This window comes from Vulpes vulpes, chromosome 10 (assembly GCF_048418805.1).
Source record: "Vulpes vulpes isolate BD-2025 chromosome 10, VulVul3, whole genome shotgun sequence".
NCBI classification, from domain to species: Eukaryota; Metazoa; Chordata; class Mammalia; order Carnivora; family Canidae; genus Vulpes; species Vulpes vulpes.
Genome location: NC_132789.1, coordinates 81,320,066 through 81,342,740, shown reverse-complemented (window position 1 = coordinate 81,342,740; position 22,675 = coordinate 81,320,066). Strand labels below are relative to the sequence as shown.

Below are 22,675 nucleotides of genomic sequence, written 5' to 3'. Positions count from 1 at the left end.
ATGAATCTGACTTCTCATTCTGATCTAAGCCACTATTATTCTTTACCTGTGTTACTCTAATAGTTCCCTATCATGTCACTTTACTATTAACTTTTTCTAATCTGACTTTTGACAGTTCCTTCTTACTACAAAAGCCAGGATGATCCTTTTTAAGTGTAAGCCAGATCATGTCACTCTCTACTCAAAGTCCTACAATAGCTTCCCTACTCACTCTAAGTAAAAGCCAAAGTTCTTAAAATAACTAATGAGGTATTGATCAACCTCTATTAGTTTCTGATCTCATCTCTAACTACCTTAGCTCTAGTTCATTCTGCTCTAGCCACACTGGCTCCTTGTTCTTAGCATATGTTCTTGCTTAGCATGTTCTTGCTTCAGGGCATTGGCATTTTCTATTCCCTCTGCCTGTAATGCTATTCACCCTAGTGAGTTACAAGGATCATTACTTCAAGTCTTCAGTGTCTATTTCTCAGGAAGCCTTCTCTAGCTATACTACGAAAAAATATACCCAAACTGCTATTTCTCTTTAGCTCTTTCTACTATATTGCAGTCTATATTTCATATGTATGTGCACAAATGGTTTATGTAATATTTATTGTGTGTATATACATGCATTTATATACTTTTTCTCTACACACAGAATTTTTCCCACCCCAAGTAAAAGATACTCCATAATGAGGGCAAAGATTTGTCTATTCAGCCCAGTGGTTACACTTGTGCCCAGCACATCATAAAAGCTCAAATATTTGTTGAATAAATGAGAAAATGAATTTAGATATGATAATTTTCTTAAATGTTATAATGATACCAGAAATATTTTAATTACCAATACTTCACAGTGACAGCTATCCACTAAAGTATATACTGAAAAAAAAAAAAAATCACCCAAAAGCAGACTAAGTTATTTACGTAATTAACAGAACTATGGTTACTGATAGATCCACATTACCCCCTTAAAACCTTTAAAAATTGGTCCAGTTCATAGACTAGATGAGCAAGAAATTAAATGACTTCTGAATTGCTACAAAAAAGCTTTCATTTTAAGTGACAACTCCCTGAAAACTGAAGAGTTAATTAGCTTTTAAAATAAAGCTGGACACCATACAAATTACGTGGTGAATGAATGTCACAAAGTCCTTTAGGGCAAATCTTTTAACACAAAATTGCTAAGATTTCTGCCAAACTACTAAAGTGTTTTATCTGATATTTCAAACCATTTCAAAAACCAAGTGACTGAAAGAGATGACTTATAGAATAAAACCATACCAGAAATAATAAGCTGATTTATATGAAATAGTAATAAATTAAAATGCATTTAAGAATAAAGAATATAGATTCTTTGTGGAACTGTTACTTGTGTGAACACTACTGACTAAATTTATATATTATTTTCAAATTTTTAAGAACTGGGGAGGAGGTGGGACGTGTGGATGGCTCAGTGGTTGAGCGTTTCCCTTCGGCTCAGGATGTAATCCTGGAGTCCCAGGGTGGAGTCCCACATTGGGCTCCCTGCAGGGAGCCTGCTTTTCCCTCTGCCTGTGTCTCTGCCTCATGTGAATAAATAAATAAAATCTTAAAAAAAAAAAAAAAAAAACTGAGGAGAAGGGATCCCTACTTTCTTTTCCAATGACAGAGCACAGTGAAGTTGTGGAGGTGGTGGGGGGAGTGGAATTTAATAAGAGAGTCTTAGAAACAAAGAGGAATTTGAAGGTATTTCAGATCTGAAAACAAACTGTGTTCAAAACAGGTATTCAAACAATGACCCTCACTGTCATTCTTCCAGCTGGGAGGAAAAAAAGGAAGTGAGAGGCATTATGGAAAGAAAGTATTTGCAGTCTGAGACCAAAATTATATCACCATGTGAAAGCACTTAAAAGACTGCTGTGAACAAATGATGCTTGATATCACATAAAACATTCCAACCTATGGTTACTGTAGGTTATTAGTCTTATAAAACATGTAAATGGGGAGTGGTGCAGAACTCGTCATTTCAGAGTCTTAAACTGAAGACATTTAGAAGGAACACCAATTAATACCACTTTCTTTTTTCCCCTCAGAAATTGTATTAAATGTTCTTCCTAAGAAAATGTTTTTAATGGGCATAACAAGATTTTTAACACGAAAAAAATACCCTTTTGGTACAAATAAAGATTCCTTGGTTAATACTGACAAAGCTTTACTATCAAGTAGCTGATACAGTATGAATATTCTCAGTATACGAGACAAATGTACTTAAAAATGCAACACGAAATACCACTATCATAAATGTCTAGCAGTCCCTGTGGAGGAGTAAACAAAACAAAACAAAACAAAACAAAACACAAAACCAACACAACCCCTTTCACAACCCTCCCCGTTGTTTTGACAAGTATTTCTCTCTTAGGGACTTTACCACGAACACAGAGAAAACAGACTTATGTAGTTTACGGGATGTGGTAATCAGCTTTGGCCATCGTGTCTACAAGGTATGAACCGCTGCACACCTGATTTCATGCCGCTCATATAAAGGTAGGGAAAACAAGTCACTAAGCAGAAAGTGCTAAGTGCTATAAAAGCTTACAGGCGTTGAACTGGGAGATTGGGATAAAAGAATACCCGCTGCTCTATACGAAAAGCAGACCGACAACTGCCCATCATTTCTGTAAAGACGGGATAAGGATTCGACTTAATGGCGGCAAAATGCCATGACTCATTCCATAATCACAGCAGAAGCCGTGGAAGGAAAGGCCACGACTTCTTCCTATAATCAAATACGCCACGTGTGGCACTATGTCCATTTTACTGTGTCAGGGTAAGGACGGGAGGAAAAGGGATGCTTTAAGTTCTCAAGTTGCCTTCCTTCTCCGTTAAGATTCAGCTCTCGGGCGAGAGCGCCGTGAAGGGGGAGCGGAGACGACGGAGACTGGATCTCTGAGACGGCATCTAAGTCCCTGCCGGTAGCCCCTGGCGGGTGGCAGGCAAGAGGCGGAGGTCCAGGTCAGCCGGAGGAGAGGAGCCACGCGCCTCCAAGCCCTCGGTGGCGCCCGCGCTCTGGCGATTCCAGCTGTGCCTCCCGAGCCGGCTGCCACGCGCCGCTGCGTTCTCCGCCGCCGACTCCGGAGGCCTCACTAAGGACTCTCCGAGAACGTCCCTACGGTCTTTAAATCGTGTGCCACCTCGGCCAGCGGCCAAACCCTCCCGGGCTATTCACGTACCTGGAGAAAACGATCCCCTCGCGAAGGGGAGCTCAGAGGCCAAATCAGTTCTTCCTTTCACTTCTTACCCACACGGCGTGTTCCTACGGCCACCGGCCAAAATGGCGGTGCTCAGCCGCCGCCTCGCGCACGCCTTAGGGACGTAGTGCGCGCGCGCGACAGAGAGCGACAGGCGGAGCCCTGGAGTTGGTCGGGAGAGACGGCGAGAACTGACGTCATTGTGCTGCGACTGCAACTTAACGTCTCTGGGAAAGCCGGGCAGTGCTGAGTGGGAGTGGCACGGAGCTGCAGGGTATCCTAAAAAGCTGGGTTGCGGCAAGCCGCGTCTGTAAGCTGTAAGTTCGTGGGCTTTTCACCCTTGATGTTGAGGAGTGGTTCTAGCGTAAGCGGATGCGTTCTCATCTCCATCCTCAATCCCCTTTTCCACCCCCGGTCTAGCGGCCCTGGAGAGCCATTGCGATTTCTAACATTTCTAGAAGAGGTATTAGGACCAACAGAGTCTGGTCCAAATACTGCTGTTGGTGGTGATCTCTCCTTGGCCGCAGCGCATTCTTAAGAGGGTGGCCAGGAACCCAGGCTTTTCCGAGCCTCGTGTTTTAACCACTTGGTGGCGTCCAGTACCAAGTCGAGCAGTTGAATTGTGCTCCAGTGTAGACATGGGCTCCCCGACAACCCCTTTCTTGAGTTTTGGAACGTTTGACGACAGGATATTCGGCTTGTAATGGTAGTCACAGGTTTACTTATCTCATCCTAGACCTTTATTTAAAAGCTAGCAGAAGGCAAATATTTTAGCTTACGACTGTACCTATTCATTCATTGATTTGTTCATTCAGTAAATTGCTAATTGAGCATTTAAGCCTCAGGCCTTTCTGAATTTTACAGTTTAGTGGCTCTACTATTATTTAATGAATGTCGAGTGCTGTGTGGAGATTAGGAAACATCTGAGATCTAAAAGGTGTCAAGGAGATGGTATACTGAACTACTGGGCCAGGTTTACAATAGTGTATATAACCATGTGCAGTATCTGTAACTTTGCAGCACCTAAGCTGTTTTATATATTGTTTCCAATTGGAGGGTTTTTTTTTTTTCGTGTCTGCATAGATTTACCAAAATTAACAAAAGATGTGAAAGATGAAGTAAATTTTGGGATTTATTCACTTCTATGCTTTGAAACCATTTTCCCGACACCTTCTGTGTCATATAAATGGAACTTTTGACAACTTGTGGGGAGAAGTGATTTTTCTCTGTACCACTTAATGGATTGTTTAAAATATAGACCAGACCAAAATATCATTGTGGTTTTGTTTTCATTTCTCCCTACAATTAGTGATGTTGAGTATTTTTTTTCATGTTTCTGTTGTGAGATAATCGCGTTATACCTGTCAGAATGGCTAGAATCAAGGACAAGAAATAAATGTCACCAATGGTGTTGGAGGAAAAGGAACCCTTGTGCACTGTTGGGGAGAATGCAAATTGGTGCAACCACTGTGGAAAACAGTAAGGAGGCTCTTTAAAAAATTAAAAATAGTATTACCATATAATCCAGTTATTCCACTACTGGGTAATTTATTCAAAGAAAACAAAAACACTAAAAAAGATATACGCACTCCTATATTCACTGCAGCATTATTTACCATTGCCGAGATATGGAAGCAACACAAATGTCCATCAATATATGAATAGATAAGGAAGATATGGTATATACACACAGATAGATACAACATGCACACCACACACGATGAAATATTAGCCATAAAAAAGAATGAGGTCTTGCCATTTGCAACAACATGGATGGACCTAGAGGGTATAAGGCTAAATGAAATAAGTCTGGTAGAGAAAGACAAATACCATATGATTTCCTACTCATACATGGAATTTAAGAAACAAAACGGACTCTTAAATATAGAGAACAAACTAGTGGTTACTAGAGGGGAAGTGGGTGAAACAGATAAAGGGGTTTAAGAGTAGAATTATTGTGGGGCACCTGGCTGGCTCAGTCAATGGAGCATGGGATTCTTGATCTAGGGGTTGTGGGTTTGAGTCCCATGTTGACTGTAGACATTACTTAAAAAAACAAAAATCTTAAAAAAAGACTTACTGTGATGAGCACTGAGAAATGTGTAGAATTGTTGAATCATTATATTGTATACCTGAAACTAATATAATACTGTATGTTAATTATACTTTAATAAAAAAATAAATTATCAAAGTAAATTTATGTTCAAAATAAAAAAATGGAAAGTAACATTTACATATTCTTGGAATAAGGATATTTCAATTTAACTTTTCTAAAGAAAAAGATTCATTTGAATTTAGAATTTTTACTCAGAGGGGAGCCTGGCTGGCTCAGTTGCTGGAACGTGCAGCTCTTGATCTCAGGGTTGTGAGTTTGAGCCCCACGTTGGGTGTAGAGATTACTTAAAAATAAAATCTTTTTTAAAAAAGAATTTTTTCTCAGGTATAAAATTGCGTAGCATTATAGAATTTTAGATCAAGTCAACCTCTATTAGAGGTAAGGAAATAAAGCCCAGACATGCCCAAAGTCTAGGCTAGTTAAAGGAGAGACTGAAGTTAAAACCCTGATTCCATGCCCTTTTGGCTACTAAATTCTACTGTTTTGCATGTCTTGTTAAGTCTTAATATATTTTAGAAAAAAAACCCTGAATTCCCGAGATTTTTTTTTATTACAGTGATTGAGTTATGTTACCTGCATTTGAGAAATAGATGATTAATATTAAGGGTATATAAGTGCTACCCTTTTACTATTAAAATTTAATTTTTTACCTTTTGTAGAAGGTGCGCAGATCCCAGTATAATGTGGATATTCTTGTTTTCTACATAGTATATTTTAAAAATGACCACACCAAATAAGACACCTCCTGGTGCTGACCCTAAGCAGTTGGAAAGGACTGGAACAGTACGGGAAATTGGGTCACAAGCTGTTTGGTCACTCTCATCTTGCAAACCAGGTAAATCCAAACAAAACAAACATATCGTTTATAATAACTACTTATAGTTACCTTGTACACTGTACTGACTTTAATTTTCTTTTTTGTTTAGATGCTTTATTTTTATTCTAAAATAAATTTGAGTTTTCACTTGTTATATGTTTCTTCCCGATTGCTTTACTAATATCCATTTCAATTTAACTGCATATTTTAAAAGGTCTCTTTATCCTCCTCTATATGTAAAATGAGTTAGTTATTTGGTGAGCACTTTTTTATTGGCTGTTCCTCTAGATGGGATAAATGGATGATACATTCTTTTGAGTGATTGCGTATTCCTAGATAACTTCATTTTACTCTTTGAATTTTTGAGTGGCAGTCCTTTTCCAAAATTTATGGATGCTATTTCACCATTTCCTTTTTTGTTACAAATAAGAAGGCCTATGCTTGTCTCTCCTTTTTTTCTTTTTTTTTTTTTTTTCTCTCTCCTTTTTTTCTAAGTGACTTGTTCTTTCTCTCTGGAAAGCATTTAAACTTTTTCTATTCTTAAAGTTCAAGACTTCTGCCAGGATATGCCAGGATACATGTGTATCTTTTCTCATCTGTCTAATTTATAATTTGATGGGCACTTTCAATCTGTAGACTTAAGCTCAGAGAAAGTTTTTTAGCTTGAGGAACTTTTATTATCATGTTACTGGTTTAATAGTCACTTTTCTTTGGAATCTTGTTATTTACACATTAAGACTGCTGTAGCAGTATTCCCAACCAAGTTTCTTGTTTCCCCTTAAGATTCATTTCTCTCCTTTTATAAGTGATTTTTGAGATATAATTTATTTGCAATAAAACTTATCCTTTTTAGGTATGTAGTTTTAGGAATTTTAACAAATGCATATGATCATATAAGCACCATTACAATCAAATAGAGAAAATTTCCTTTATCCAAAGAAATTTCTTCATGCCTCTTTGTAGTCAGTCTTCTGCCTCCTTCTCATCTCCTAACAACCTTTTTTTTTTTTTTTTTTTTAAGATTTTATGTATGTATTAGAGAGAGATAGAGAGCATGTGAGCAGGGGAAGGGGCAGAGGAAGAAGCAGACTCCCCACTGAGCAGGGAGCCCAACATGGGACTCGATTCCAAGACCCTACAATCATGACCTAAGCCAAAGGCAGACACTTAACTGACTGAGCCACCCAGGCGCCCTCCTGACAACCTTTGATCTGTTTTGTATTCCTTTGTTATGCCTTTCCCAGAGTATAATACATCATACTGTACATAGCTTTTTGGGTCTGGCTTTTTCTCTTAGTATTTGTGATTTTTTTTTCATGTTGTTACATATGTCAGTAGTTCTTTTTTATTGCTGATTACTATTCCACTGTATGGATATACCATAGTTTCTCTATTCACCAGTTAATGGACATTTAGATTGTGGTAGCCAGCTTCCAAAATGGTCCCAGTGATTCCTTGTCTCCTGGTATTTATACCCTTCTGTTGACCTCTTGCACTGTCAGGATTGGTATCTGGAACTTTTGGCAGAAGTGATTGTATGTTACTTCTGAGGCTAGATTGATAAAAGACAGGGTGACTGCCTTGTTCTCGTTTTGATCACTCACTGGGGGAAGCCAACTGCTATTTTGTGAAGAAACAAGGAACCCTGTGGAGAGGTTTGTGTGGCAGGAGACTCTGGCCTCCTGACAGCAGCTAGGTAAATACTTAGGAGTAAAATTCTGTAGAATTTGTAGGAGTAGAATTTGTTTTTATTTCTTCCTTCCCAATCTGTACCTTTTATTTCCTTTCCCTATCTTACTCTAAAAGGTAAGACTTCCAATATGATGTTGCATGGGAGTAGTGAGGAGGGACTTCTTTCTTATTCCTGGTCTCAATAGGAGAGCTCTTAGGGTCTCACAATTAAATATGGTGTTAGCTGTTGGTTTTTTCCATGGATATTTACAATTGAGGAAGTTTCTTTTTATTATTAGTTTGCTAATAGATTTCATACTGAATGGGTGTTGGATCTTGTCAGATGCTTTCTCTAGATCTATTGATCATATATATATATTTTTTCCTCTTTAGCCTGTTGATCTGGTGAATAACATTATTAATTTTGGAATGTTGGACCAGCTTTGCATGCCTGTTGTGTCATACATTGTACTTCTATCACTTTTGAATCTGTCAGTCAACTATCATTAAATGATTATCATTTTATATATAAAGAGTGAATGACTATGCTTTATTAATGAGATGAGAAGGTTGTTTAACCTTTGCTTCCATGATCGGGTATTTTTCATTTCCAGGCAGCAGATAGTTGCTGAAGTCTATAATGCTGTTACAGAATAAAAGATAAAAAAGACAGAATCCTTGCTATTAAGGAGTTCACAATCTAGTGGAGGACTTATAGCTTTAAACTAGTCATTATTTTTTTTTTTTAAACTAGTCATTATTATACAGTATAATAATTCATGACTTTTATTTAGTGCTTACTAAATTACAGGTCCTGTTCTAAGTACTTTACATGTGTATGCAGTATGGACTATTATTTTTATCATTTTCTAAATGAGGAAACTGTAGTAGAGAAAGATGAAGTATTTTGGCAATGATCACATAATTAGTGGGAATGTTGTGATTCCAGGAGGTCAGGTTCTATGGGCTCAGGTCAGTAGTGGCCTGGGGGAAAGTGACTGATTCTGCCTTAATCAAGGGAGGCTTCATGGAGATGCTTCTCTTTCATCACGGAACAAGGAAAGGGCTGAGTAAGGACCTAAAGGCAAGAGGAACAGTATACACAAAGGTATACAGCTTGGACAAAACATAGCTCATTCAAAAATTATAAGTAAAACTAAAACAGAGGGAAGTGGCATAGGTGAAGCTAGCTAGTTAAGTAGAGGCCTGATCATAGAGGGCTTTGTTAAACAGTTGATACTTTACGGTACAGAGCCCTGAAAAATTTTAAGTAGCAGAATAAAACAATCAGTGTTTGTTCACATTTGAGAAGTATAGAGGATGGATTGAAGTGAAGCAAGGTTAGAGGCTAAAGAAATCATTCGGAGGACATGCAATAATTCAGGTGAGAAGTGTTATAAGGAAGTCTTTTAATAAACTTTCAAAATGTTAATAAGTTTGTTGGAGGTACAAATTTCCTTGCCTGCCACATGTGGTAGGTCGTATAGAGCTTTCAAAATTATTTTTTCTGTCTTTGGAAATACTGGTTCAATATTTCACTCAGATTAAAGTTGGAATGTATTTAGTAGATTCAGCTTAGTTGAAGACACATCACAAAACAATTCCACAATTCAGCACAATTGTCAGTCTCTGTCCAAGAGACTGGAAAAGCTAAAGGTCAGATTTCTGTGACTGCTAGCATTATTAACAGAGTCTTATTATAATAACTTAATCATTTTAATTTCATAAGCACTAAATTCATATCATGTTGGGAAACAGAATTAGGGGAAAAATAGGTACATCTTCTGTGTTTGATGCACTTTCGATACTTTGTAAGCCAACAAAAATAAGGATTTAGTGAGGCTGTATTTTGTGAACATCTGATCTATGATATATTTTCCATTCAGGATAAAGAAGATGTGGTCTATGTATACAATGGAATATTACTCAGCCATTAGAAACGACAAATACCCACCATTTGCTTCGACGTGGATGGAACTGGGGGGTATTATGCTGAGTGAAATAAGTCAGTCGGAGAAGGACAAACATATGGTCTCAGTCATTTGGGGAATATAAGAAATAGTGAGAGGGAATAAAGGGGAAAGGAGAGAGGATGAGTGGGAAATATCAGTGAGGGTGACAGAACATGAGAGACTCCCAACTCTGGGAAACGAACAAGGGGTAGTGGAAAGGGAGGTGGGCGGGGGTTTGGAGTGACTGGATGACAGGCACTGAGGGGGGCACTTGATGGGATGAGCACTGGGTGATATGCTGTATGTTGGCAAATTGAACTCCAATAAAAAAAATAAAAGAAAAAATATAATAAAAAATATTTTCCATTTAATTCACATCTTTTACCAAGACATTGCTTTTATGAATTGATTTTGAGAAGCATAATTCTGTTCTTGTTAAAAAAATCACTAAATTTTAATTTTTTTAAGTCCATACCATAATTGACAATTGTGATCATTGAGTTTCTAGTTGAATAGCAATATGTGGTTTGGAGAAAATAAAAGAGCAATATAATAAATAGACCAAGAAAGGCTTCTCTTGGAAAATTAAATTTGTGCTGAGATATAAATATTAAGAAGAATACATTGTGCAAAGATATCAGAACCTTGCTGACACAGGGAATAGTTCAAAGGCTGCTCTGCGCTAAATGGTTTGCATGTTTGAGATTTAGAAAGAAGTCTAGTATAGCTAGAGGATGGTGGGTAAGGAGGAGAAGTGGAGGTAGAAGATGAGGTTGGAGACATAATTAGACATGGGCCAAATTATGAATTCTGGTAGAATCTGAAGTACAAGTAGGTGCCACTGGCAATGTTAAGCAGGAAAGTGAGATGATCTGATACAGAGTTTTTAAAAAAATCCACTATGGCCACTGAGAATGATTGGTAAAAGAGTAATAGTGTAGACCAGAGGGGAAAGGCTAGTACCGTAATTTGTGTCACATGGTATTGATTTGGAATAGGCTGATGGTCATTGATACGGAGAGAGATGATGGCTTTGGGATGTATTTTTAGAGATGGAAAAATCATGACTTACTAAAGGAAAGGAAAGATTCAAAGTGACTCTTAGGTGTCTGATTGAATAACTCGGTGTTATTCCCTAAGTTGAGAAAGTGAGGTGGGGGAAATAAATGGGTTTGGGTAAGAAAAAAAAGGTATGATTCAGATACATTAGTTTTGAGATCAGCATTCTAGTGAGGTGTTTATTAAGCAATTGAGTAGAGAAACTTGGAGCTTTGGGGAAATGTCTGGGTTGGAGACCCAAATTTCAGGGTTTATCTGTACACTGATGGTATTCTAAGCCTCCACTAGGGAGAGATTGTATTTAGAAAAAAAAGAGTAAAGCTTCAGGGCACTTGAAGATACAGCTGGCAGAGCAGCAGGAGTAAGAATCAGTACACGGCACTGAGGAGAAGTAGCTGCTGAACTAGTGGAAAACCAGGAGAGCAGAAGATCAAGGGTAGAAGCCAAGAGAGGACAATGTGACGAGAAGTTAGTTAATTCATCCCTTTTCTTTCTTTTTTCTTAAATTGAAGTATTTTTGACCTACAATGCTATGTTAGTTTCAGGTGTACACCATAATCAGCCGATACTCAACTCAGAAGTTGTAGTTTCCGCCTGTCACTGTGCAATGGTGTTACAGTATTATTGACTACATTTCCTATGCTTTACTTTAATGTCCATGATTTATGTTATAACTAGAAAGTTGTACCTCTTAATCTCCTTCACCTGTTTTGCCCCTCCTTCAGCACTCTCCTCCCCGCTGGCAACCAGCAATTCTCTGTATTTATATTCTGGTTTGTGCACTTATTTTATTATTAGATTTATAAGTGAGGTTGTATGGTATTTTTCATTCTATGTCTGACTTATTTCACTTAGCATAATATCCTCTAGGTCCATCCATCAAAAAGAATGAGATCTTGCCATTCACGACAACTTGGATGTCCCCTTTATTTTTGCTTTTGTTTCCCTTGCCTGAACAGACATATCTAGAAAAATGTTGCTGAGGCCAATTGTCTGAGAGATTACTGCCAATGTTTTCTTTTGGGAAGTTACAGTTCTAGGTCTTACATTTAAATCTTTAACCATTTTGAGTTTATTTTTGTAGATGGTGTAAGAAAGTGGTCCAGATTTATTCTTTTTCATGTAGCCATCCAGTTTTCCAAAAGCCATTTATTGAAGATACTATCTTTACCCTATTGTATATTCTTGCCTCTTTTGTCATAGATTGATTAGCCATATGAGTGTGGGTTTATTTCTCAGCTCTCTATCTGTTCCATTGATCTATATGCCTGGTGTTGTGCCAGTACAATGCTGTTTTGATTACTATAGCTTTGTATCGTAACTTGAAATCTGGGATTGAGATATGATCAGCTTTGTTCTTTCTCAAGATTGCTTTGGCTGTTCAGGTTCTTTTGTGATTTTTTTTTTTTAAGATTTTATTTATTTATTCACGAGAGACACAGAGAGAGAGAGAGAGAGAGAGGCAGAGACACAGGCAGAGGGAGAAGCCGGCTCCATGCAGGGAGCCTGACAAGGGCCTCCATCCGGGGTCTCCAGGATCACACCCTGGGCTGAAGGCAGCGCTAAACCGCTGAGCCACCAGGGCTGCCCTCTTTTGTGATTTCATACAAATTTTAAGATTATTTGTTCTAGTTGTGAAAAATACTATTAGTATTTTGATAGGAATTGCACTGAATGTGTAGATTGCTTTGGGAAGTATGGACATTTTAACAATATTAATTTTTCCAATCTGTGAACATGATATATTTTTCTATTTGTTTCTATCATTTTCAGTTTCTTTTTTTTTTTTTTAATTTTTATTTATTTATGATAGTCACAGAGAGAGAGAGAGGCAGAGACACAGGCAGAGGGAGAAGCAGGCTCCATGCACGAGGAGCCCGACGTGGGACTCGATCCCGGGTCTCCAGGATCGCGCCCTGGGCCAAAGGCAGGCGCCAAATCGCTGCGCCACCCAGGGATCCCATCATTTTCAGTTTCTTTTATTAATGTCTTACCGTTTTCAGATTACAGGTCTTTTACCGTTTTGATTAAATTTATTTCTAGGTATTTTATTCTTTTTCATATAACTGGATTATTTTTTCTTCTTTTTTTTTAGATTTATTTATTTTATTTTTTTATCTTAGAGAAGCATAAGTGAGAGGGGCAGAGGGAGAGGGAGAGAGAATCTCAGTCAGACAGAGCCTGAGGCTTGATCTCATCACCCTGAGATCTTGAACTGAGCCAAAGCCAAGCATCTCTTGCTTAATTGCCTATGCCACTCAGGCGGCCCTGGATTATTTTCTTAATTCCTCTTTCTGCTACTTTGTTATTAGTGTATAGGAAGGCAACAGATTTGTTTACTAATTTTACATCCTGCAACTTTACTGAAATCGTTTATTAGGTCTAATAGTTTTTGGTAGAGTCTTTAAGGTTTTCTATGTATACCATCATGTCATCTTTGAAGGGCGAGAGTTTTACTTCTTCCTCACCAGTTTTTTGGATGCCTTTTTTTTCTTTTTCTTATTTGGTTGATGCAACTAGGACTTCAGTATTACATTGAATAAAGTGAGTGTGGACATCCTTGTCTTGTTCTTGGTCTTAGAGGAAAAGTTTTCAGTTTTTTACCATTGAATATGATGTTAGCTACCGGTTTTTCATATATAGCCTTTATTATGTTGAAGTATGTTCCCTGTAAACTCACTTTGTTGAGAGTTTTTATCATGAATGAATGTTTTACTTTGTCAATTGCTTTTTCTTCATTTATTGAGCTGATTATTTTATCCATTTTGTTAATGTGGTATATCATGTTGATTGATTTGTGGATATTAAACCATCCTTGTATCCCTGCAGTAAATCTCAGTTCATTGTGGTTAATGATCCTTTTAATGTATTGTTGAATTCCATTTGCTAAAATTTTGTTGAGGATTTTTGCATCAGTATTCATCAGGGATATTGGCCCATAATTATGTGTGTGTGTGTGTGTGTGTGTGTGTGTGTGTGTAGTGTTTTTGTCTGGTTTCAGTGTAATGCTGGCCTTTCATTACTTGTCATAAGTATATTCAGATTTTCTATTTCTTCCTGATTCAGTCTCAGAAGATTATATGTTTTTAGAAATTTTATCTATTTCTTCCAGGTTGTCCAATTTGTTGGCATATAATTTTTAATAGTAGTTTCTTATAATCCTTTCTATTTCTGTGGTATCTGTTTTTAGAAATTTTATCTATTCCAGGTTGTCCAGTTTGTTGGCATATAATTTTTAATAGTAGTTTCTTATAATCCTATTTCTGTGGTATCCATTGTTATTTCTTTCATTTCTGGTTTTATTTGAGTCCTCTTTCTCTCTCTTTTTTAAAAGAATTATTTATTTTAAAGAGAGAGAGTGAGGGGGGGCACTTGGCGGGATGAGCACTGGGTGTTATGCTATATGTTGGCAAATTGAACTCCAATAAAAAAAAATTTAAAAAAAAGAGAGAGTGCATGAGTGGGAGGAGGGGCAGAGAGAGAGGCAGAGACAGAATCCCAAGCAGACTCCCCACTGAGTGTGAAGCCTGATGTGGGGCTTGATCCCATGACCCGTGAGATCTTGACTTGAGCTGAAATCACAAGTCAAATGCTTAACTGACTGAGCCATGTAGAGCACCCCCTTTTGATGAGCCTTACTAAATGTTGTCAATTTTGTTTATCTTTTTAGAGAAACAGCTCTTAGTTTTATTAATCTTTGTGGTTTTTTTAGTATATTTCATTTATTTCTGCTCTGCTCTTTATTATTTTTTTCCTTCTACTAATTTTATTGTTCTTTTTAAATTTCCTTTACGTTTAACTTTAGACTATTTGAGACTTTTCGTGTTTCTTGAGGCAAGCCTTTATCTCTATAAAGGTCCCTTTTAGAACTGCTGTTGCTGTATCTCAAATATTTTGAACTACTATGTTTCCATTTTCATTTGTCTCCAGGTATATTTTGGTTTCCTCTTTGATTTCTTTTTTGACCTATTGGTGGTTTAGTAGCATGTTGCTTAGCCCTCACTTCTTTTTTTTTTTTTTAAGATTTTATTTATTTATTCATGAGGAACATAGAAAGGAGGCAGAGACACAGGCAGAGGGAGAAGCAGGCTCCCTATAGGGAGCCTGATGTGGGACTCGATCTCAGAACTCCGGGATCACGACCTGAGCTGAAGGCAGATGCTCAACCACTGAGCCACCCAGGTGCCCCTAGCCTTCATATGTTTGTGGGGGTTTTTTCTTCATCTCTTTGTTATAGCATTTAACACTTTATATTGTAATTTATCTACTTAAGTCCCTCAGTGCTGGCCAGTAGAACATTGGGACTGTACAGTGAGGTAGCTGCTAGCTAGGTGTAGCTATTGAGTACTTTTAAATGTGACTAATGTTACTGAGGAATCAAATTTTAAATTTTATTTATTTTTAATTAGTCTAAATGTAAATAGCATAAATTATGTATTAGATAGATGAACTCCTCCACAGAGACCATGTGTTCTCTTTGTGTCTTCAGAGCCAAGATATATGCCCTAATTATACTAGTGCCTTAGCAAATGTGAAGGGGTTTGTGTTAAAAGATATGCTTGTTGGGATGCCTGGCTGGCTCAGTGGTTGAGCATCTGCCTTTGGCTCAGGGTGTGATCCTGGAGTTCCGGGATCGAGACCCACATCAGGCTCCTTGCAGGGAGCATACTTCTCCCTCTGCCTGTGTCTCTGCCTCTCTCTCTGTGTGTCTCTCATGAATAAATAAATAAGCGTTTTTTTTAAGATTTTTAAAAAAATTATTCATTTTAGACAGAGAGAGCACACGCACATGAGCAGGGGGAGAGGCAGAAGCAGAGACAGAGGGAGAAGCAGGCTACCTGCTGAGCCAGGAGCCTGACATGGGGCTTGATCTCAGGACCTGGAGATCACGACCTGAGGTGAAGGCAGATGCTTAATCATCCAAGCCACCCAGGTGCCCCAATAAATAAGCTCTTAAAAAAAAAAAGGTATGCTTGCTTTAGAAGTAAAACAGGATAATGGCTGTTTTACTCCTAAAGGCAATCTAAGCTGGGCTGGTCAAATGTATCTCATCTGCTGATGTTGTGTTAGTCAGCTCTTGCTGCACTAATGGTGTATAACAAACAACCATTATCTCTCAGTGGCATATTATAACAAAACTTATATATTCTTGTTTGGCTGTGGCTTGGCTCTAGGTTAGGAGTTGGGCCCAGGCTTGCTCCATGTGTTCAGGCATGATGTGTTACTGGGGTGCCAATATTTAAAAGGCCAAAGAAGACCTGCAGGCACACTTAAAACCTCTGTTTGGGGGTGCCAGGGTGACTTGATCAATTGAGTGTTTGGCTCTTGGTTTCAGCTCAAGTCATGATCTCGGGGCCCTGGGTTGAGCCCTGATTTGGGCTCCAAGCTTGGTTTGGAGTTCCTTGTCCCTCTCTTCCCCTCTCCTCCTCCCTCAACTCATTCTCTCTGTCTCCCCCCCACCCTTCTTTTTTTCATAAATAAATAAATAAATAAATAAATAAATAAATAAATAAATAAAATCTTTAAAATTAAATTAAACCCCTGTGTCACATTCATTTACATTTTGTTGACCAAAACAAGTCATGATTAAGCTCTAATATGACTGGAGTGCAGAATATTTTCTTCCCTTGGAGGATGGGTAGAGAAGAATGGATATTTATTAAACAGTAACCATAGGTGAATGCTGGTTTTCTTTTCCTTAGAGCAATAGTTCTCACCTGGGGATGATTTTGCCTCAAAGGAGACATCTGGTAATGTCTGCAGAGGTTTTTTGATATAACTGCTGGCATGGGGAGGATTGTGACTGGCAACTGGCAGATAGAGGCCAGAGATGCTGCTAAATATCTTGTAATGCATAGGTCACCCCCTGCCCCTGAAAGAATCATCCAGTGCACACTATCACTAGTGCTTAGGTTGAGAAGACTTTCCATTAAATAGTAGTTCTAAAATTTTAGGATGCATCAGCATTACCTATAGGATTTATTAAAATACAGATTCTTAGAGGAGTTAACTCTGGAAGCTTCTGATATAGTAGGTCTAGAATTCCTAACAAGTTCCAAGATGACAATGATACTGCTGATCCAGGGACCATACGGCGAGAACCACTTCCTTAAGAATCAGTCATTATCTACATTTTTTTTTATATCATTTGTGTGCATTATCATGGGACCTGTTAAAGCACTTACCACAGATCTGTCTTGTAGTTCTTTTGTTTGGACTAAAAGAAATGAGGTATAATACTGAGTGGGAAGCTTTGGAAAAGAAGTTTACTCTATGAGTCATGGCATTGGCACATAAACAGATGTTTGTAAAATGTTCTGTTTGTGAGACATATTTTGAAGAAGTAGAAGCTGATAATCATACTTAGCACTCCAGAGGTGCTAAGACTGGTCATTGATGAGATTGCAGAGATTGCACCTACTTAGTTGTATTGCTATAGTTTCACAAGCAGTATCTTAGAAAAAAACTTAAAATGATTATCTTGAGTTACAGGACATCTCTTATTCTTGTAAGTTTTTTGTTTAGTTTTATTTTGCTTGTTAAGAACAAACACCATTTTTTGAAATTCTTTGAGCTCACACACATATAAAATTGTAAAATGAAGAGAAAGAAAAACTAGACAAATAGCTAGTTACAATAGTCACAGTAGTTACATAGCTAGTTACAATAGTAAGTGACAAAAGTCTTTTAATTAATAGAATATTTAGTTGTGGAGTTCTTAATTATCTTAGCAAACTCATAAACTGGTAAGAAGAAAAAGGGATTTAAAACTTAAGAAGTCTTTATATTGGTGGCAAAACAACTTTTTATCTTATAACTTGCAGAAATAAATATTCTGGATTAGCCTTCGAATAATGTATAAAGAAAGAATAGCAGCCTAGTCAAACTACTGTCCAATAGAAGTATAATGCAAGTGGCATGTGTAATTAAAATCTTTCTAGTAGATACATTAAAAAGGATATTTTGGTTAAATTAATTATAATAATGTTTTTAATCCAAATAAGTAGACTTATTATTCATGAGATATTTTGGATTTCTTACTAGTCTTCAAAAACCAATGTGTATAGCAAATCTCAAGTTGAACTAGCCTTATTTCAAGTGTTCAGTAGCCACATATGGCTAGTAGCTGCCATATTGTACAGCACAGATCTAAGAGTTACAGAGTGAGTAATGAAGAGCTCAGTTTTTGTATTTTAAGATTTTCTTTGGGGCAATAGCTGTTTTTTGAGCATATATCTTGGTCACTGTCTGAATTCAGACTATCATCATTTGTCCCTTCCTGGCACTGAAGAACCTGTCTAAAGGTCTTAATCTGATTATTGCCTAATCATATGACTTCCCTACTAAAAATTCTTCAGTAGGTTGTCATATTTTTCAAGGTAATTTATACTTCGTATCTTAGTGCACTAGAGTCTATGTGATATGACTCCTTTCATATGTCTCTGGCTCATTTCCTGATTCAACACAAAGTTGTAGCCTTAGCTTCCAAAAAGATCTGCTGTTGTTTCCTACAGATTCCACTTCTGTTTTCCCATGCCATTGCATGTTTTTCTATTTACTGAATGCTCTTTTTTTTTTTTTTTTTTAAGATTTATTTATTCATGAGAGATAGAGAGAGAGGCACAGACATAGGCAGAGGGAGAAGCAGGCTCCATGCAGGGAGCCCGATGTGCGACTCGATCCCAGGACTCCAGGATCACGCTCTGAGCCAAAGGCAGACGCTCGACCACTGAGCCACCCAGGCGTCCCTACTGAATGCTCTTTAACCTTGCTCTTCTACCTCTTTTCTTAGCCAACTCCTATTAGTACTTCAGAATTTAATGCAAAGATTATTTTCTCTTGGAAAACTTCTCTTATTCACTAGTTAGTATACTGTAAAGGCAGCATGTGCAGATTTGAGATACACATCTCAGACTGGGGAGAGCATATTTGGATCATATGGAACAAATATAGGCATAATATCTATTAATAGGAAAAGTTACAAATCGATGAAAAGACCAAAATGCAATGAAAATATATGAAATTATGAATAGGTATATTCTATGGGAAAAATATAAATGATCAATGAAAGTTTGAAATATAATTTTTCACCTATCACATTAGTAAATACTTGAAAGAATGATTACATTTTAGCATGAGTACAGAGCAGAGCTGTCCAACAGAAATTAATGCAAACCACATATGTAATTTAAAATTATCTAGTACCCATATTAAAATTAAAAAAATACAATTTTCCTAATTAATTTGTCTCAGTATATCCAAAATGATTTCAGTATTTAATCAATATAAAAGCTTATTAAATAGATATTTAATGTCTTTAAACTAAGTCTTCAACATTTTGTGTAAAGATTTCAGAATACCCCAATACTTACTAGTTATGTAGAGGAATAGATGTTTTTGTGCAATATTGGTGAGAATGCATTTTGGAGGAGAATTTGGCAATATTCATCAAGTTAAAATTTTAATGACCCAGGGTTCTATTCCTAGAAATCCATCCTCCAGAAATACTGATGTGCATTTAAGAATTAAAGATAGGGATCCCTGGGTGGCGCAGTGGTTTAGTGCCTGTCTTTGGCCCAGGGCGCGATCCTGGAGACCCGGGATCGAATCCCACGTCGGGCTCCCGGTGCATGGAGCCTGCTTCTCCCTCTGCCTGTGTCTCTGCCTCTCTCTCTCTCTGTGTGTGTGACTATCATAAATAAATAAAAATTTAAAAAAAATTTATAAAAAAAAATAAAATAAAAATAAAAATTAAAGATAGGTGGATGTTTACTGCAGTGTTGTACAGGAAGACATTGGTAATAACCTAAATGTCCTATAGGGTCTTTTTTTCCTGTAGGGGTTTTGTTAAATAATTATATTTCTAGATAGTGAGATACTGTATAACCTTTAAAAAATGTGGGGGCTGTTTATGTTAACTGAGTTATTATATGAGTTAAATAAATACTAACATGATATCATGTAGAATACTTAGAATGTCTGGCACATAGTAAATGTGATATGTGTTTGCTGCTATTATTATTAATTATTATTACTGAATGGAAGAAACTTGCAGATACATTAACTGAAACATAAATGCAAAGTATAAAACTGTATCGTATGCCATTATTTGTGTAGAATGGAAAAAACGAGATATATATGTGTGTGTGTATATATATATATATATATTTGTTTGTATATGTGTACAATATCTGTGAAAGAGTATGTAAAAAAATGATAACATTGATTATATTTGGAGAAGGAAACCAGATAGTTGGGGGAGGGATAGAGACTTTCCACAATGTTCTTTTTTTCTATCATTTGAATTTGATCCATTATGAATATAATACTAGTGAAAAATTTTAAATGTGAATTAGATTTATTTGTCTTAAATATTTTTGAGAAATCTATAGTTTACCATTAATTATTTCTATAATTGGTATGCATTATTATGATTTTAATCAAGAAAAAACAATACTGGGTAGCTTTACTTCAGTTCTGTAGAATGGCTAGATGATATGAAATTCTGAGCAAATTTAAATTTTTATTAATCAGAATCTTGATCAGAAACACTTGGTTTCAAAATTTATATGGCTTTGAAAATATTTCTACATTGTCCTTTTTGTTGTCACAAGAAAGATAGATAGGTGGCATATTGAACTTAATAAAATCAGATTTTGCAGGTCATGAGGATCATTCTTATTACCACTTTGTAGAAAGTGTAAAAAACTACATGCTATCTTGGGGCACCTGGATGGCTCAGTGGTTGAGTGTCTACCTTTGGTTTGGGTCGTGATGCTGGGGTCCTGGGATTGAATCCTGTATCCGGCTCCTTTTGGGGAGCCTGCTTCTTCCTTTGCCTGTGTCTCTGCCTCTCTCTGTGTGTTTTTCATGAATAAAGAAATAAAATCTTAAAGAAAAATTTTTTTAAAGATTTTATTTATTTACTCATGAGAGACAGAGAGACAGAGAGAGGCAGAGACACAGGCAGAGGAAAAAGCAGGCTCCATGCAGGGAGTTCGATGTGGGACTGGATCCCTAGTCTCCAGGATCACACCCTGGACTGAAGGCGGCGCTAAACCGCTGATCCACCTGGGCTGCTCTAAAGAAAATATTTTTAAAAACCCTACATGCTATCTTCAGAGTATATTTAGACATTCTTTAAAAGTTAAAGCTCACACCCAAGAATGCTTTGGCCCTAATAGAAACTTTTGCGTGTGCAGGTGATATTCTAAGAGTTGAGGTCTGGTGAAGAGGATGGAAGAATTCTAGTTAATTTAAATTTTACAATACTGACTATCCTGTTGATCACATTTTCTGGACAAATGTGGATGGTAATTTTATATTTGGAATATATAACTCTTTGTTTTTCATGAGAACTTACTGTCACTTGCGTTTTAGGATTTGGAGTGGATCAGTTACGGGATGATAATCTTGAAACTTATTGGCAATCAGATGGCTCCCAACCTCATTTAGTAAACATCCAATTCAGGTAATACATTTTTGTATTTTTTGATTTGTGTAGGTTAAGTGGACAAAGTAACCTATTTTATTTATATAAAATTTAAAGAAATATAAAAATTATAGTAAAATGCACTTAACTCTGGTTTTTATAAGCCTTGAGATTATTTTTCTACTCATGTAGATTGTTTTAAGTTTACTCATCTTATCTTTGTGGATTCTTTATAGTATCTTATAGAATTCTACACAGTTCCTTTTACATAGAGATTTTTTTTTTAAGATTTTATTTGTTCACGAGAGACAGAGAGAGAGAGAGAGAGAGAGAGAGAGAGGCAGACACAGGCAGAGGGAGAAGCAGGCTCCAGGCAGGGAGCCCAATGTGGGACTTGATCCCAGAACTCTGGGATCATGCCCAGAGCTGAAGGCAGATGCTCAACCGCTGAGCCACCCAGGTGGCCTTACATAGAGATGTCTTAAATATACTTTTCAAGATGATTTATCTCAGAAAAATATGCTCTGCTTATGACCCAAAGCAATGCCTTAATGTATTGCATTAACTACATCTGGAGTGATAACAGTATGTCCTTTATGTATAGTCTATTCATGTAATTCTCAAATTTATATTTCCATTGGAAAAAAATTGTCTTAACTTAAAACCTTTAAGGACATTTTCAGTTTTGAAATGCTTACTTTCTTGGGGAAAGGAACATGCACCCAGTGTGGGGCTTAAACCTGCAAACCCAGGTTGATCAAGACTCACATGAGCCAGCAAGATGCCCCTTTAGTTTGTTTTTCTCCCTGATGGTACAGATCAGCACATTTCTTATGGAAAAATCAGAAATTAACCATTTTTGCTTTCTGAGCTATTTGGTCTCTATTGCAACTACTAGGGCCATTATAGCATAAAAGCAGCTATAGGCAATGTACACTGGCTAAATTTAGTTGTTCTAATTAAACTTTGTCTTAAAAAAGTAGTTGGTGGGCATAGTTTACCCAGTGGGTCATAGTATGCCAATTCTTGTCCTTATGTATTAAATATGTATTTACCAGAAATAAAAACAGCACCTAGTATTTTTAAAGACTTAAAACATCAGATACTTTGCTAAAATGTGTTGTCTGTTCATTTCATTTAACCTTTACAGCTATTTTTATCCTTTTTTAAACAGTCTCAGAAGCAGACCTATATAAATTAAGTAACTTGCCCAAGATCACGCAGCAAATAACTGGCAGCTTGCATCTGAACACAAGCACTCTGACCAGAGAGCCTGTGCTTTTAACCATTATACTGGGTAGGGTAAATTTCTTTTCTATGACAACAAAGGCTATCAAAGCTGGTACAATGAGTGTCTTAATTTAATTGTATTATATTAGAATGGCAGGATTTTTTCTTTTTTTTTTTTTAATTTCTATT

General features: G+C 36.9%; 2 protein-coding genes across 9 annotated transcripts in view; one reads left to right on the top strand and one right to left on the bottom strand.

Annotated features, from left to right (window-relative positions):
* ABCE1 (ATP binding cassette subfamily E member 1) overlaps positions 1-3,401 on the bottom strand; it is a 31,360-nt gene extending 27,959 nt beyond the window's left edge. The window contains exon 1 of the mRNA XM_026018146.2: positions 3,192-3,401. The gene's annotated coding sequence lies outside the window, so the exon portion shown is untranslated. The remainder of the gene's footprint in view (positions 1-3,191) is intronic.
* Positions 3,402-3,404: 3 nt separating this feature from the next.
* The window catches only part of ANAPC10 (anaphase promoting complex subunit 10), a 228,208-nt gene continuing 208,937 nt past the window's right edge, over positions 3,405-22,675 (top strand). For all 8 annotated transcript variants that reach the window (XR_011994967.1, XM_072724751.1, XM_072724752.1 and 5 more), the window contains exons 1-3: positions 3,405-3,526; positions 6,034-6,160; positions 21,205-21,295. Coding sequence is in view for 7 of the 8 variants with exons in the window: in XM_072724751.1 (XP_072580852.1) it covers positions 6,046-6,160; positions 21,205-21,295 (206 nt within the window). In the remaining variant the exon portion in view is untranslated. The remainder of the gene's footprint in view (positions 3,527-6,033; positions 6,161-21,204; positions 21,296-22,675) is intronic.